General features: G+C 42.2%; 1 protein-coding gene across 1 annotated transcript in view; it reads right to left on the reverse strand.

Moving 5' to 3' along the window:
- Positions 1-222: 222 nt before the first annotated feature.
- Positions 223-18378, reverse strand: part of LOC115130564 (adenylate cyclase type 5-like) — an 87753-nt gene continuing 69597 nt past the window's right edge. Inside the window, exons 3-4 of the mRNA XM_065014855.1 lie at positions 3215-3364; positions 223-408 (exon numbers count right to left, since the gene is read on the reverse strand). Of these exons, the coding sequence (XP_064870927.1) occupies positions 223-408; positions 3215-3364 (336 nt within the window). The remainder of the gene's footprint in view (positions 409-3214; positions 3365-18378) is intronic.

Below are 18378 nucleotides of genomic sequence, written 5' to 3' on the forward strand. Positions count from 1 at the left end.
GAAACTAGCTTTCAAACAGCAACATTTAGTCTCTGCAGCCAAGAGGAGGGCCTCTAAAACCGCACCATTGGCCACGCCCACTACAACTGCACTGCAGTCAAGCCCCAGACAGACCCTACCACTACTACAGACAGCATGTATAGCTGAACCTCAGAGGCTAGGTAATGCTGATAAAAGTAGCATGTTACTGTAATTGGTGAAGGGAAAGACCTAGACATAGCTTTAGAGCATGGCACTGACTGCATGTGTCCCTCTTCTCCCTGATGACGTCAGTGGTGACTGGTACCTGACGTTGTCGTGCTTCTGGATGTAGATCTTGTGAAACATCATGTCTTCCTGCTTGGCGTTAATGTCAGCTTTCATCTCCATGGCAACATGACGGGGAAGCACGGAGAGCAGGAGACGCTCCTGCAGAGCGAGAGAGGGATGGATGGAGGGCGAGAGAGACGGGGGGGATAGGGAAGACAGCAAGAGAGAAAGAGAGAATGAGAGAAAATCAGAGATAGGCAGGGGAGAGGGAGATAGAGGCAGGGGAGAGGGAGAGGGAGATATAGGCAAGGGAGAGAGAGAGAGAGGCAGGGGAGAGGGAGAGAGATATAGGCAAGGGAGAGAGAGAGAGAGAGAGAGAGAGAGAGAGGCAGGGGAGAGTGAGAGAGAGAGGCAGGGGAGAGGGAGAGAGAGAGAGGCAGGGGAGAGTGAGAGAGAGGCAGGGGGAGAGGGAGAGAGAGATAGGCAGGGGAGAGGGAGAGAGAGGCAGGGGAGAGGGAGAGAGAGATATAGGCAAGGGAGAGAGAGAGAGAGAGAGAGAGGCAGGGGAAAGGGAGAGAGAGATAAGCAGGGGAGAGGGAGAGAGAGAGAGGCAGGGGAGAGTGAGAGAGAGAGGCAGGGGATAGGGAGAGAGAGATAGGCAGGGGAGAGGGACAGAGAGAGAGGCAGGGGAGAGTGAGAGAGAGAGGCAGGAGAGAGGGAGAGAGAGATAGGCAGGGGAGAGGGTGAGAGAGATAGGCAGGGGAGAAGGAGAGAGAGAGAGGCAGTGGGAGAGGGAGGGGAGAGGGAAGAGAGGCAGGGGAGAGGGAAAGTGAGAGAGGCAGGGGAGAGAGAGAGAGAGGAAGGGGAGAGAGAGAGAGGCAGGGGAGAGTGAGAGAGAGAGGGAGGGGAGAGGGAGAGAGGCAGGGGAGAGGGAACGTGAGAGAGAGGGGCAGGGGAGAGGGAGAGGCAGGGGAGAGGGAGAGAGAGAGAGGCAGGGGAGAGGGAGAGTGTAGAGAGAAAAAGTACCAACCTGAGATTTAGTTCAGTAGAGTCAGTACACGAGACAGACAGTGAGACAGAGAAATGGAGAGGTGTTGATTTTGGCCTATCCCACAGGGGAAGACCTGGGTAATTGAGCACTCGAACGCATGGCTGCTCACCCCCTCTCTCTATCTCTCCATCCCTCTATTGCCATGACGCCCACGCCACAGTGACCCTATATGCTGAGAGATGTCATCACTGGCCGAAGAGTGTGGGCCAGCCCTTGATGTCATCTCCTTGGCTTGCATCCCAATTGGCACTCTATTCCTTATATATACTAGCCTCTGGTTAACATGTGAACACTATATATAGAATATGGTGCCATTTGGGACATAGCTCCTGTTCTGTTTACGCCGCAGCAGCCATGTGTGGGCGGGTGTTACCAAGGGGCTAGGATAGGCCACCAACCCCACACACACTCCTCTCACTTCCTGTCAATCCTAGCCAATTAGCTGCTGGTTATGAGTCGTATCCCACAACTGTCCCAGACTATGTTTGGAATATTTATTTCTCGCGCAGAATAGACTAGGTCAACTTTTGTAGTGTGGGGGATGGTAGATTGACATAGGATAGTGCTTTTGCTGTTCGTTAGGCCTACTCATCTTGTTGGATGAAGAAAAGTAAATGTGGACAGATCTTCCAATATCTTCCATATGCGCCTCGGAATAGGATAAAGACTCATGCAGTTGTGTCCCCGATATGTCTGTCTTCACTTGTAGCCTGTGAGAAAGACCCGATCACATGACTGAGAGTAATGTGAGAGGGGCATCGGCAGGCTGGTCACTGGCCGCAAAAGGCATGGATTTCTTAGGGGGTATTAATGCCACACAAAGGAGATGCAGCCGTGAAATACCGGGCAAGTGCTTGTCAAATTGTGAGTGAGAGACTGATGAAGTGTGTACAGCCTGTGTAAAAAAAACAAAGCAGAGCTCATGCATTTCATGCACCTTTTTTCAAATCCTCATTAGAGTCGCATCTTGCAGCCTTAGAATGTATTAGAAATCTAAACATATAGCCCAATGTTTGTATCACAACTAAAGTTACATAAATAAATTAAGCATATAGGAGTACCTGCTTCTATGTTAACCACTCAACATAGAGTAGCCGCATGTGCACACTCACTGAAATCATTTGAAGAAAATATACTTTCTATTTTATTCAGCTCTGCTCCACTGTATTCTTCATACTATAAAATAATATAAAATAATGCCATGGAATTCTAAGCAAATCTTGTCTGCTAAATGAACCAGTGTAGCCCACAGCCATATGGCATAGCCAGATCAGGACCTAACATAAGGACAACTCAAGAGGATGCTATTCTGTTCTTCTGAAGTAGACTACATTTTCTTCATATCATGTTTCTTTAGACCTGTCTAAAATAAATAATGGATGTATTGTGATGGTGTAGGCTTTATTACATGGATTTATTAGACTTTTTAACATGTAGATGATCCAAAGGTCTGCATCAGTGGCTTGTAATATACAGTATGTGCAGAAGACAGGAGATGCTAAATGTGTTTATATTAATTAAAGGTCAATTACCATGAGACTGGCAGTTATTTGCTTGACAATCCCTGGCTGACAAAATTTCATGACCGCCACCACCCTACTGTCACCATTCATCTAGTGACTGTGAAGACCGCGCTTATGATGGGTAACTAACAAAGCATATGGCACTTGGTAGTAGCTACTCACATTAGGCATGAATCTGACTATGAACAGGACTGGAGTTGCCCTTCCCTGGTCTATAGAGAGCAGAAGCCAAAGGTTCCTTACGGTAACTCAGACGTTGGTTACTAGGTTATTGGGAAATATATGCATTTCATTTAATTAATTAACTGTATTTCGAAAGCCCTTTTTACATCAGCAGTAACTCGGCCTAACTATGTCAAGTCATTTACTGCCTGTGGTTACACCACAGTACCTGCTGCTGGTTCTCCCTCTGTGAGTGGAGGCGAGCCTGTATGCATTCCCTGGTCTCCTGGAAGGCTTGTCTCTGGGAGCCCTCGGCTGGGTAGTGGGTACACACGCCAACGATGTTAGTACAGGAGAAGATCAGGACGTTGGACACTATCTGAAAAGGGGAGGAAGAGATGGAGAGAGATTGACAGAGGGAGAGGAAGGGTGAGGAGGAATAGAAGAAGAGAGAGAAAAGAGAGTGCTTGTCACAGATCCCTCCAGAACTGTCATTACGCACATCTGGTCCCTATTCCATTGATTAGTAATTGCATAAGTGTGCCCTCTGTTCACCACTGTCCTGTCGATTATTGCTCCAATGTCCGTTGGTCGTGTGAGTACCTGTGCTGTGTTGTTTTGGCATTTGTGCCGTGTGTATTGCGGAGATGATTACGGGTCTCGCCCCGTGTGGTATCATCGTGCGTTTGTGTATTTATTCAAGGTAATCCTCGCTCTGTTGTTTGAGTCTCAACCCTGTGTTTTGTATACATGTTTGTTTGGTCTTCGTCCCCGTGCCTTTACATGGCGCGCTGTAATGTGGGTCCATAAAAACCCTTATCAAGCATTCCTACGCCTGTCTCCCGATCCCTTCATACCAACGTGACAGTGTTCAATAAATGGTGTGATAGATCCCCTCCACAACTAATTCCGTTAAATGACAGACTTTCATCTCTGTGTGAGATTTGACGTACAAGCCAAATGTATCCCCCGTTACCACATTCCCATAAATGGTCATTGTGTTTGTCTACTGTCCAAATAACTTAAATTGTACAGATAACAAAATAGGCCAAGAGATTGATGGGAGAGAAATAGAGAGAGAGGGTAGAGAGAGAGAGGGTAGAGAGAGAGAGGGTAGAGAAAGAGAGGGTAGAGAGAAAGAGGGTAGAGAAAGAGAGAGAGGAGAGAGAGAGAGGGAGAGCAGTTTGGTTCATGCTATTCAGCCTGCTGGAGCACCATTCATACTTGTTGAGTGGAGAGTGAGGGGCCTTCAGTTTCCCTGCTCTCCTCTGTTCTGGGTTGGAATAGGAGCAGGACAGTGCATCTAAACTCCCTCTTAACACTGTCTGACCGTCTGCTATCAAATGACACCCTCTTCTCTACCTAGTGCACTACTTTTGAAGAGAGCCCTATGGGTAGTGCACTAAATAGGGAATAGGATGCCATTTGGAATGAAGCCTGTCTTGTCTGTCTGCTGTCAGGTGCACCAGGACATACACACCACTATTCTCAGCTGAACCGAACTGTACTCCTGCAGACATATCTCCAACCAGAATAACCCAAATTGCACACTGAGCACAGGCGGGCGTGCGTGCGTGCGTGTGTGTGTGTGCGCGAGCGTGATGGTGTGTGTGCGTCTGAGAGTGCATGTCTGTCCAACTATGTAGGAAAGCATTATCCTCACTTAGGGAAATGGGTCTGTCAGATAGAGAAAGCATTATCTTCACTGAGAAAAATGGGTCTGTCAGATAGAGAAAGCATTATCTTCACTGAGAAAAATGGGTCTGTCAGATAGAGAAAGCATTATCCTCACTGAGGGAAATGGGTCTGTCAGATAGAGAAAGCATTATCTTCACTGAGAAAATGGGTCTGTCAGATAGAGAAAGCATTATCCTCACTGAGGGAAATGGATCTGTCAGATAGAGAAAGCATTATCTTCACTGAGAAAATGGGTCTTTCAGATAGAGAAAGCATTATCCTCACTGAGGGAAATGGGTCTGTCAGATAGAGAAAGCATTATCCTCACTGAGGGAAATGGGTCTTTCAGATAGAGAAAGCATTATCTTCACTGAGAAAAATGGGTCTGTCAGATAGAGAAAGCATTATCCTCACTGAGGGAAATGGGTCTGTCAGATAGAGAAAGCATTATCTTCACTGAGAAAAATGGGTCTTTCAGATAGAGAAAGCATTATCCTCCCTCACTGAGGGAAATGGGTCTGTCAGACAGAGAAAGTATTGAGAGTACCCTATTATACAATGGGTGGGTCTAATCCTGGATGCTGATTGGTTAAAACCACATTCCAGGCTGTGTCTATTCCACAAGTTACCACCAGCTAAATCTATGATGTTAAAATGCCTATTTACTCTGTTCCATCTGACTGTGCAATCCCCTGTCTCATCAGCCCAGCCAGACAATTTATAGACTTGATCTCCACTATAAAAAGCATCTAGACATTATCTTCCATTTCTTTTAAACTAGTAATTGGTTTTCAACAGCAGAGATTTATAAACCTTGTTGCCTGTCTCTCCGACATTTGCAACATTGTTTCAATATTGAAATTGGATCTCCTGCTGTCCTATGGTAATGAACGTGTCAGGAGTTGGGATGAGACAGACAGGCTGGCAGCTTTTCTCAGCCAGTCGAAATCATGAATCAGCAAAATGTTTATTAATGTACTGTATACAAAGAACTGTCAATAGAAAAACACGAAATAGAGCTGGTTTGCTGTCATTACAGATTTAGTTTGAAGTGATTGTGCCAGCTGTGTAGTTGGCTATCTCTTCTCAATAGTGGCCTGCCGAGAGAGCAAATGTTCTGTGCCAGGCGAAAATTGCACATCATTATAATGCTCATTGTTATGGATGTATCCAAAACAAATCACTAGAAGACTGTGTTAGCCAAAGTTGCCTAGCTACAAGCAAGGGATAGGAACATCCAGCCATCATGGCAATGGAACATTTAGACTTAATGACTGGGTCGCGTCTCTGGCAACCGAACCGATAGAACAAACGACCAGCCGGCTTGGGTAGCAACCCTAGACTTGTGTCGAAACTATATCTTGTGGAAGAATTAAATAGTATAAATAAATTCATAAAAATAAAGTTTTTAATTCAAATATGACAATCATTATTTGAATATGTTGGTAACCCATTGAATAAAAGTGATAAACCCCTCAAAGCCGGTGTTTGGAGGATATATTGGCACCGGCCAATATAGATACATTGGTTCCTCCTTTAAAAGTTGCGTCATACTGCGGCACAACTTGCGGGCTGCTGCTGCATTCTGTGGCATGTTTCACAGAAACCACATATGGATTAAAACAGAGAATCAGCAGCTGAGACACTCACACCGATGGCATGTCCAATAACAAACAAACAAACAAAATGCACAAAAATAACATGTCAATAATCTATTAGTGAGGTCTTGAGACTTCAGAGAAATGGCGGGGTGGAGTGGGATAAGACGGAGGAATAGATGGATATGATGAGGCTTGGAGTATAACAAAACGGCTGAAAAGAAAAGAGAGAGAGAAATATAAATAGAGAGAGAAATAGAGACAGAGAGATGGAGAAAGAGAGCGAGACACATAGAGACCAGAGGGACAAGGCAAGAAGGGCCTACTATGCCATCAAAACAAACGTAACATTTTACTTCCCAATTAGGATCTGGCTAAAAATACTTGAATCAGTTATAGAACCTATTGCCCTTTATGGTTGTGAGGTCTGGGGTCCACTCACCAACCAAGAATTCATAAAATGGGACAAACACCAAATTGAGGCTGCATGCAGAATTATGCAAAAACACCATGTACATACTCAGTAAGCATTGCCTTGCTATTGAGAGAGGCTGCCATAGCCTGTCTTCTCTTGAGAGCCAGGCATGCCTATGTGCGCACTGCCGACAAAATGAGATAGAAACTGAGCTTCACTTCCTAACCTCCTGCCAAATGTATGACCATATTAGAGAAATATATTTCCCTCTGATTACACAACCCACAAATAATTAGAAAACAACAAGATTTGTGACCTGTTGCCGCAAGAAAAGGGCAACCAGTGAAGAACAAACACCATTGTAAATCAAATCCATATTTATGTTTATTTATTTTCCCTATTGTACTTTAACTATTACCTACTGAGAGAGTTTTCATCTATATTCTCTGTCGCTGTTTACATACTACCACAGTCAGAGGCTGGCACTAAGACGGCATTGAATGAGCTGTATTCCGCCATAAGCAAACAAGAAAACGCTCGCCCAGAGGCGGCACTCCTAGTAGCCGGGGACTTTCATCCTCAATGAAATTATAAAAAATACAGACAACAAAGTCCAATTGGCTATACTAAAACTCTTTACCATCATCCTTAGCTCGATGCATCTTCCCCAATATTTGAAACTAACAACAGCAACCTTGGGAAAATCCTCTGCATTATCATAAACAGCAGACTCGTACATTTCCTCAGTGAAAACAATGTACTGAGCAAAATGTCATCAAATGTTACCAAATTATCGTACGGCAGACCACATATTCACCCTGCACACCCTAATTGACAAACAAACAAACCAAAACAAAGGCAAAGTCTTCTCATGCTTTGTTGATTTCGAAAAAGCCTTTGACTCAATTTGGCATGAAGGTCTGCAATACAAATTGATGGAAAGTGGTGTTGGGGGGAAAACGTACAACATTATAAAATCCATGTACACAAACAACAAGTGTGCTGTTAAAATAGGCAAAAAAACACACACATTTCTTCCCACGGGGCCGTGGGGTGAGACAGGGACACATCTTAAGCCCAACCCTATTCAACATATATATCAACGAATTAGGGAGGGCACTAGAAAAGTCTGCAGCACCCGGCCTCACCCTACTAGAATCTAAAGTCAAATGTCTACTGTTTGCTGATGATCTGGTGCTTCTGTCACCAACCAAGGAGGGCCTACAGCAGCACCTAGGTGTTCTGCACAGATTCTGCCAGACCTGGGCCCTGACAGTAAATCTCAGCAAGACAAAAATAATGGTGTTCCAAAAAAGGTAGTGTTAATGGTGTTTCAAAAGCGATTCCCAAACCTTCCATAACAAAGCCATCACCTACAGTGAGATGAACTTGGAGAAGAGTCCCCTAAGCAAGCTGGTCCTGGGGCTCTGTTCACAAACACAAACACACCCCACAGAGCCCCAGGACAGCAACACAATTAGACCCAACCAAATCATGAGAAAACAAAAAGATAATTAGTTGGCACATTGGAAAGAATTAACAAAAAAACTGAGCAAACTACAATGCTATTTGGCCCTAAACAGAGAGTACACAGTGGCAGAATATCTGACCAATGTGACTAACCCAAACTTAAGGAAAGCTTTGATTATGTACAGACTCAGTGAGCATAGCCTTGCTATTGAGAAAGGCCTCCGTAGGCAGACTGTCACACTCTGACCATTATTTGCGTTGTTTGTTTCTATGTTTTGTTGGTCAGGGTGTGATATGAGTGGGCATTCTATGTTGCATGTCTAGTTAGTCTGTTTCTATGTGTTTTGGCCTGATATGGTTCTCAATCAGTGGCAGGTGTTTGTCGTTGTATCTGATTGGGAACCATATTTAGGTAGCCTGTTTTGTATTGTGGTTCGTGGGTTATTGTCTATGTTATGTTGCTTGTTAGCACAGTGTTTCTTTAGCAGTTACGTTCGTCTTGTTAGTTTGTTTGTTTGTTTTAGTGTACTTCGTGTTTTTTCTGTCTTTTCATTAAATCATGCATTCACATCACGCTGCGCTTTGGTCTACTCAATACGACGATTGTGACACAGACCGGGCTCTTAAGAGAAGACAGGCTATGTGCACATTGCCCACAAAATGAGGTGGACACTGAGCTGCACTTCCTAACCTCCTGCCAAATGTATGACCATATTAGAGACACATATTTCCCTCAAATTACACAGCTCCACAAAGAAAACAAACCCAATTTTGATAAACTCTACTGGGTGAAATACCAGTGTGCCATCACAGCGGCAAGATTTGTGACCTGTTGCCGCAAGAAAAGGTCAACCAGTGAAGAACAAACACCATCATAAATACAACCCATATTTATGCATATTTATTTTCCCTTTTGTACTTGAACCATTTGTACATCGTTACAACACTGTATATATATATATATAGTTGAATTCCGAAGTTTACATACACCTTAGCCAAATACATTTCAACTCAGTTTTTCACAATTCCTGATATTTAATCCTAGTAAAAATTCGCTGTCTTAGATCAGTTAGGATCACCACTTTATTTTAAGAAATGTGAAATGTCAGGATAATAGTAGAGAGAAGGATTTATTTAAGCTTTTATTTCTTTCATCACATTCCCAGTGGGTCAAAAGTTTACATACACTCAATTAGTATTTGGTAGCATTGCCTTTAAATTGTATAACTTGGGTCAAACGTTTCGGGTAGCCTTCCACAAGCTTCCCACAATAAGTTGGTTGAATTTTGGCCCATTCCTCCTGACAGAGCTGCTGTAACTGAGTCAGGTTTGTAGTCCTCCTTGCTCTCACACACTTTTTCAGTTCTTGCCACAACATTTCTATAGGATTGAGGTCAAGGCTTTGTGATTGCCACTCCAATACCTTTACTTTGTTGTCCTTAAGCCATTTTGCCACAACTTTGAAAGTATGCTTGGGGTCATTGTCCATTTGGTAGACCCATTTGCGACCAAACTTTAACTTCCTGACTGATGTCTTGAGATGTTGCTTCAATATAGCCACATAATTTTACTCCCTCATGATGCCATCTATTTTATGAAGTGCACCAGTCCCTCCTGCAGCAAAGCACCCTCACAACATGATGCTGCCACCCTCGTGCTTCACGGTTGGGATGGTGTTCTTCCGCCTTTTAACATATTTTTCCCATGCCAGTAAAGCCCCTTGAATTCTGTGTTCTGCCCCTGAACAAGGCAGTCAACCCACTGTTCCTAGGCCGTCATTGAAAATAAGAATTTGTTCTTACAGTTTTTCTCTATTGCTAAAACACTATAATCCATTGGCTGAACAAAGTTCTCAGTTGCCTGGACTCATTTAGCTAATTATGCAGTCAATACCTTAAACCATTTCACATGGTAAAACACAATTTGCAGATCTCACTTAGACTTTTCAGCAAAACTCTAAACACATTCTCATTCTCAAAACACATTCTGCACTCTAATGCACATGTCATCCATACTGGTAAACACAAGTGGCAACAATCAAATACAAATAGAGAACATATGTCATTGATTGAACACAACCACTCAAAATTGATTTAACCTGTTTCAAATGATGTGACACAACCAATATAAGCCAGTACAGAGAGCAAACAGGTTGTTGAAGGTGGGAAGGAGAAAGTCTGAGAATGGATACTGTAGTACAGTGCATTGTAGGCTGTATACTGTACAATGGATGAATTGTATGGCCCTGAACATTGTGCTTTCCATTTATTAACAGTACTGACTGCTCAATAGATTTTGACTGGTTGCAGGTTCATATCAAGAAAGAACAAGAATTAGAATATCACAGACAAAGGGGTAGAAGGAGGAGGAAGAACAAAAAACAAAATTGCAAAGAGCAAAGCAGAGTAGTAATTTCTGATCAATTTTGAACACGTTTTCGTTCATCAAAGGACAATGACGGAAAAATATGAATAGTTTTTTAGATTAAAAATGTACTTCTCCCTGAGAATTGTATGTTTTGAACAATGTGTTTTCTATTCTTCGGTGTATTGTTTACTGACTGCTTGAGAGTGCATATCATTTTGATCACTTTGTTTATGATTTGAGAGCAGTGTTTGATTTTGAACACAGGTAAAACTGTTTTGAGGCGAATGTTTCATTTTGCAAGAGGAGTCAGAGGTTATGTAAATAGTGCTTGAAGATGACGTTTTGTGTTTAATGTTTTCAGGAAATGGAGCAAGGTTTCAGAAATGGTGTTTTATCAATTGAGAAAACTGTAACTGACTTGCCTATTTAAATAAAGGTAAAATAAAACATTTAATTGAGAGAGAGAGAGAGAGAGGATGAAAGTACACGCACAGAGAGATCAATACAGGTGAAGAAATGGGAGACAGAAGAACCCAAAGACCCTGAAGCGGTTGATCTGTTTTTTTGTTGCTCTAAACAGGAAGGTGTATTAAAAGCTATGTGAAGCTGCATTGACCCCTGACCATATAAATACATAATGGCACTCTGGAGGTCAATGAGATAAACCCCAGCTATTACAGGGGAACCCCATGAGACCTCAGTTTGGCTGGGGGAAATATCCTGGCCCAACTCAGCAGCATTATTAATCTATCTATAGAAGAAAACAGAAGAAATTCAATGAAAACCCAAGAAAATGCGTTGTAGACAACATGAGGAGGGTAAGTGATCCAGTTCTGAGCAGCAGATACGGTCATGTGGATCCTACACAGAGCAAGAAAAGGCCTTGTGATTGCCACTCCCTACTACTGAGATATCTAACCCAGCCCAATACTAGTGGTTGTAGGCCAGTAGTGAAGACAGACCAGGGCCAGGCTGAGGCAGGCCTGGAGCCAGTCCAGAGGAACTTATTCCTCCCTCTCTCCCTCCCCTCCGTCCGTCCGTCCGTCCGTCCGTGTTACGTGCAGAGTGAACACAGTGGGTGTAACAGTAAAGAACTGCCAGAGAGCTCAGAGTTGGAACTTTCATACAGCCTTCCGGTGACATCAGTACATGTTTACCTCCTGTTCGAATATGGCCATGATGAATCCTAATAGCTTATGTAGCCACACTTTAAACAATGTATTTATTTTTATTTTTAATTTGACCCCCTTTTCTCCCCAATTTTCGTGGTATCCAATTGTTAGTAGCTACTATCTTGTCTCATCGCTACAACTCCCATACGAGCTCGGGAGAGAAAAAGGTTGTCAAAAAAGTCATGCGTCCTCCGAAACACAACCCAACCAAGCCGCACTACTTCTTTAACACAGTGCGCATCCAACCCGGAAGCCAGCCACACCAATGTGTCGGAGGAAACACCGTGCCCCTGGCGACTTTGGTTAGCGTGCACTGCGCCCGGCCCAACACAGGAGTCACTAGTGCGCGATGGGACAAGGATATCCCTACCGGCGCAGTGCACGATAACTGTAAAACATTAGTTCACAGATAGTTTATAAACCTGTAATAATAGAATTTAGGGTTTGTTCTCAAATTGGCTTTGTTAAAATCTCCAGCTACAATAAATGCAGCCTCAGGATATATGGTGTCAGGAAAACAACCTCTCACTCAACGTCAACAAAACAAAGGAGATGATCGTGGACTTCAGGAAACAGCAGAGGGAGCACCCCCCTATCCACATCGACAGCAGTGGAGAAGGTGGAAAGTTTTAAGTTCATTGGCGTACACATCAAGGACAAACTGAAATGGTCCACCCACACAGACAGTGTTGTGAAGAAGGCGCAAAAACCTCAAAAAAGACATTGAGAAACCTATCCAACGAAAAACATAGAGACCCAGAAAACCTGAGCCTACGTGTTCACTATGGTGAATCACTAAAACAATACAGAAATACACTACGGAAAACCTGAGCCTACGTGTTCACTATGGTGAATCACTAAAACAATACAGAAATACACTACGGAAAACCTGAATCACTAAAACAATACAGAAATACACTACGGAAAACCTGAGCCTACGTGTTCACTATGGTGAATCACTAAAACAATACAGAAATACACTACGGAAAACCTGAGCCTACGTGTTCACTATGGTGAATCACTAAAACAATACAGAAATACACTACGGAAAACCTGAGCCTACGTGTTCACTATGGTGAATCACTAAAACAATACAGAAATACACTACGGAAAACCTGAGCCTACGTGTTCACTATGGTGAATCACTAAAACAATACAGAAATACACTACGGAAAACCTGAGCCTACGTGTTCACTATGGTGAATCACTAAAACAATACAGAAATACACTACGGAAAACCTGAGCCTACGTGTTCACTATGGTGAATCACTAAAACAATACAGAAATACACTACGGAAAACCTGAGCCTACGGAAAACGTGTTCACTATGGTGAATCACTAAAACAATACAGAAATACACTCACGGAAAACCTGAGCCTACGTGTTCACTATGGTGAATCACTAAAACAATACAGAAAATACACTACGTGTTCACGGAAAACCTGAGCCTACGTGTTCACGTGTTCACTATGGTGAATCACTAAAACAATACAGAAATACACTACGGAAAACCTGAGCCTACGTGTTCACTATGGTGAATCACTAAAACAATACAGAAATACACTACGGAAAAAGAAAGAACAGCATGTCAGAAATAAGCTCAATGTAATTAAAGAATCCATAGGCTCTAAGCACGTCTGGGAAAATTGGAAAACACTAAACAAACTTCAATGCGGCATTGAAGACGTATTGTATTTCACCGACAGCTAGACCGATGAGCAGTTGACAAACTCTGCTGTAACTCTGCATACAGTGAACTCAAGTATACTATACATTCTCAACCTGATGACTGTCATTTAACCCCATAATTCATGCTGGGCAACACATGGGACAACGTCAGCATCAGAGCTTAAAATGGCCGTTAAATGACAGTCATCAGGTTGAGGATGTATAGTGGAGAATGGTTTGATATGGCCTAAATGTGCATCCCTATGGTGTGCTACACTCCTAAGTCAACACAATGAAGTGCATTGTGTGCTAAAATAAATGCAAGTCATGTGCAGGCCAGGCAGCTTGCTGCTTATTGTGAGCTACAGTACACATCGCTGTGAAGTGCCACATGTTACCGTCATATAATATCCCATAATGCTCTCATGTGTAAGGCAAGTATGCTGCCTTTTGGTGAAGTACATTTAAAAAATGTGCAGTATATGGAATTTTATATTTTTCATTTGGCAAAAGACCCATCAGATGTCCTACTGAAACATCTCATTCAGTTCATGTGATGATATGCTAGAACTCAACTAAATCGGAGCATGAGGTCTGATACCAACAGGTTCAGAGACAGCTACTATCTACAAGCCATCAGACCGCTGAACATTTGAACTGAAATGACCACCTGATCTGAATCGCCACACACACACACACACACACACACACACTACAGACACACCACAGCTTCTGCTATCTTATTATGATTGCTTAATACTACATAATTTAAACATTAAACACCCCCATCCCCCCCATCCCCAAAACACATGTAAATATTGGGACTATAAATGGTGCCTTTCTGTATTACACTGATGCTAAAATGTTTATTCTATTCTACTGAGCCATTTACTTTATGTTCATATTGACATATTTTATTATTTATTATTGTTGTTGAATTTCATTGCATTTCATGTGTATCCTGTACATATGACTAATAAAACCTGAAACTTGAACAGAATTCATGTTCTAACTTTTTGTGATGGTGAGAAACAGTATTCAACTGTCAATTATATAGAATTACTGGGCCCTAATCATGTTGATCCAAACTAGCTCTCAGACTGAAGAATATCTCTAGAACATTGGAACATCCACCTGGGAATAGATGATAATATACAGAAATGAATGACATTCCTCATCTTCAGGCTGACAGTATTTATTCATTTATAGGGGACAGTGTACATTAATCAACATCAATACTACAATAATGCAACATCCATGTAAATGTGCCGGTGTTAGACAAAGCTAATGTGCACCTGCAGTCCCTGGGCAGGTAAGGGCCTTTACACAGCCACAATACAAATACAAATACTCACTAAAACAATAAAAAATACAACCACATAACATCCACTACAATATGATTATAACTACAACAACTTATTCGTAATAAAAACACTGTAGCATCAACTGTAGCAAAGTGCATCTCCAAACATAAAGTGTGACATAGTGAAAAGAGAGGGTGGGTATTCTCTATGTGGGTATCCCCCCCAAAAACAGCATTTTCTTCAAATGTGACATGAGTTTGACCTGTTCTACATTAGCCAGCGCAGTAGATTTAACAAGAGAGTGTAAATGGATGAGTTTGACCTGTTCTACATTAGCCAGCGCAGTAGATTTAACAAGAGAGTGTAAATGGATGAGTTTGACCTGTTCTACATTAGCCAGCGCAGTAGATTTAACAAGAGAGTGTAAATGGATGAGTTTGACCTGTTCTACATTAGCCAGCGCAGTAGATTTAACAAGAGAGTGTAAATGGATGAGTTTGACCTGTTCTACATTAGCCAGCGCAGTAGATTTAACAAGAGAGTGTAAATGGATGAGTTTAACCTGTTCTATATTAGATTTAACAAGAGAGTGTAAATGGATGAGTTTGACCTGTTCTACATTAGCCAGCGCAGTAGATTTAACAAGAGAGTGTAAATGGATGAGTTTGACCTGTTCTACATTAGATTTAACAAGAGAGTGTAAATGGATGAGTTTGACCTGTTCTACATTAGCCAGCGCAGTAGATTTAACAAGAGAGTGTAAATGGTTGAGTTTGACCTGTTCTACATTAGCCAGCGCAGTAGATTTAACAAGAGAGTGTAAATGGATGAGTTTGACCTGTTCTACATTAGATTTAACAAGAGAGTGTAAATGGATGAGTTTGACCTGTTCTACATTAGCCAGCGCAGTAGATTTAACAAGAGAGTGTAAATGGATGAGTTTGACCTGTTCTACATTAGCCAGCGCAGTAGATTTAACAAGAGAGTGTAAATGGATGAGTTTGCACTGAATCATGCATTCCCTTGAATCTATTAGCACTGCAATGCTTCAGACTGAGGCTAAATTTGTCCATTTATTTATAAAACACACACACACACGCACACGCACACACACCACAAAGCACTTCTGTTCCTGGTTATATCAGCATCCTAACTTTTAGGATGCTGATATAGGAACGTGGATGCTTTTAGGATGCTGATATAGGAACGTGGATGCTTTTAGGATGCTGATATAGGAACGTGGATGCTTTTAGGATGCTGATTTAGGAACGTGGATGCTTTTAGGATGCTGATATAGGAACGTGGATGCTTTTAGGATGCTGATATAGGAACGTGGATGCTTTTAGGATGCTGATATAGGAACGTGGATGCTTTTAGGATGCTGATATAGGAACGTGGATGCTTTTAGGATGCTGATGTAGGAACGTGGATGCTTTTAGGATGCTGATATAGGAACGTGGATGCTTTTAGGATGCTGATTTAGGAACGTGGATGCTTTTAGGATGCTGATATAGGAACGTGGATGCTTTTAGGATGCTGATTTAGGAACGTGGATGCTTTTAGGATGCTGATATAGGAACGTGGATGCTTTTAGGATGCTGATATAGGAACGTGGATGCTTTTAGGATGCTGATATAGGAACGTGGATGCTTTTAGGATGCTGATTTAGGAACGTGGATGCTTTTAGGATGCTGATTTAGGAACGTGGATGCTTTTAGGATGCTGATATAGGAACGTGGATGCTTTTAGGATGCTGATTTAGGAACGTGGATGCTTTTAGGATGCTGATATAGGAACGTGGATGCTTTTAGGATGCTGATATAGGAACGTGGATGCTTTTAGGATGCTGATATAGGAACGTGGATGCTTTTAGGATGCTGATATAGGAACGTGGATGCTTTTAGGATGCTGATTTAGGAACGTGGATGCTTTTAGGATGCTGATATAGGAACGTGGATGCTTTTAGGATGCTGATATAGGAACGTGGATGCTTTTAGGATGCTGATTTAGGAACGTGGATGCTTTTAGGATGCTGATATAGGAACGTGGATGCTTTTAGGATGCTGATATAGGAACGTGGATGCTTTTAGGATGCTGATATAGGAGCGTGGATGCTTTTAGGATGCTGATTTAGGAACGTGGATGCTTTTAGGATGCTGATTTAGGAACGTGGATGCTTTTAGGATGCTGATATAGGAACGTGGATGCTTTTAGGATGCTGATTTAGGAACGTGGATGCTTTTAGGATGCTGATTTAGGAACGTGGATGCTTTTAGGATGCTGATTTAGGAACGTGGATGCTTTTAGGATGCTGATATAGGAACGTGGATGCTTTTAGGATGCTGATATAGGAACGTGGATGCTTTTAGGATGCTGATTTAGGAACGTGGATGCTTTTAGGATGCTGATATAGGAACGTGGATGCTTTTAGGATGCTGATATAGGAACGTGGATGCTTTTAGGATGCTGATATAGGAACGTGGATGCTTTTAGGATGCTGATTTAGGAACGTGGATGCTTTTAGGATGCTGATTTAGGAACGTGGATGCTTTTAGGATGCTGATATAGGAACGTGGATGCTTTTAGGATGCTGATTTAGGAACGTGGATGCTTTTAGGATGCTGATATAGGAACGTGGATGCTTTTAGGATGCTGATTTAGGAACGTGGATGCTTTTAGGATGCTGATATAGGAACGTGGATGCTTTTAGGATGCTGATTTAGGAACGTGGATGCTTTTAGGATGCTGATTTAGGAACGTGGATGCTTTTAGGATGCTGATATAGGAACGTGGATGCTTTTAGGATGCTGATTTAGGAACGTGTTCCTAAATCACAGCTCTATCTTGTGTTCCCATTTCCACAAACACTTTGTCATGTGACACGCTATGAAATCAATGACGTGACCACCACAATGGAGGATCCAATTACATTTTTTCTCAATTGCTAAAACACTAAAACCCTGAACAAAGTTCTCAGTTGCCTGGACTCATTTGCTGATATAGGAACGTGGATGCTTTAGGATGCTGATTTAGGAACGTGTTCCTAAATCACAGCTCTATCTTGTGTTCCCATTTCCACAAACACTTTGTCATGTGACACGCTATGAAATCAATGACGTGACCACCACAATGGAGGATCCAATTACATTTTTTCTCAATTGCTAAAACACTAAAACCCTGAACAAAGTTCTCAGTTGCCTGGACTCATTTAGCTAATTATGCAGTCTGATGTCAATACCCTAAACCATTTCACATGGTAAAACACAATTTGCAGATCTCACTTATACTTTTCAGCAAAACTCTAAACACATTCTCATTCTCAAAACACATTCTGCACTCTAATGCACATGTCATCCATACTGGTAAACACAAGTGACAACAATCAAATACAAATAGAGAACATATGTCATTGATTGAACACAACCACTCAAAATTGATTTAACCTATTTCAAATGATGTGACACAACCAATGTAAGCCAGTTCAGAGAGCAAACAGGTTGTTGAAGGTGGGAAGGAGAAAGTCTGAGAATGGATACTGTAGTACAGTGCATTGTAGGCTGAATGCTGTACAATGGACAAATTATATGGCCCTGAACATTGTGCTTTCCATTTATTAAGAGAGAAATGTCGGTGGAAATGCCTTTTTGCACAAATATTGATATAATAACCATCATATCAAAGTAAACTTGGAGTCACGTGATGACATGGTGAGTGGTCCTCCC

This window comes from Oncorhynchus nerka, linkage group LG1 (assembly GCF_034236695.1).
Source record: "Oncorhynchus nerka isolate Pitt River linkage group LG1, Oner_Uvic_2.0, whole genome shotgun sequence".
In the NCBI taxonomy this organism is placed as follows: Eukaryota; Metazoa; Chordata; class Actinopteri; order Salmoniformes; family Salmonidae; genus Oncorhynchus; species Oncorhynchus nerka.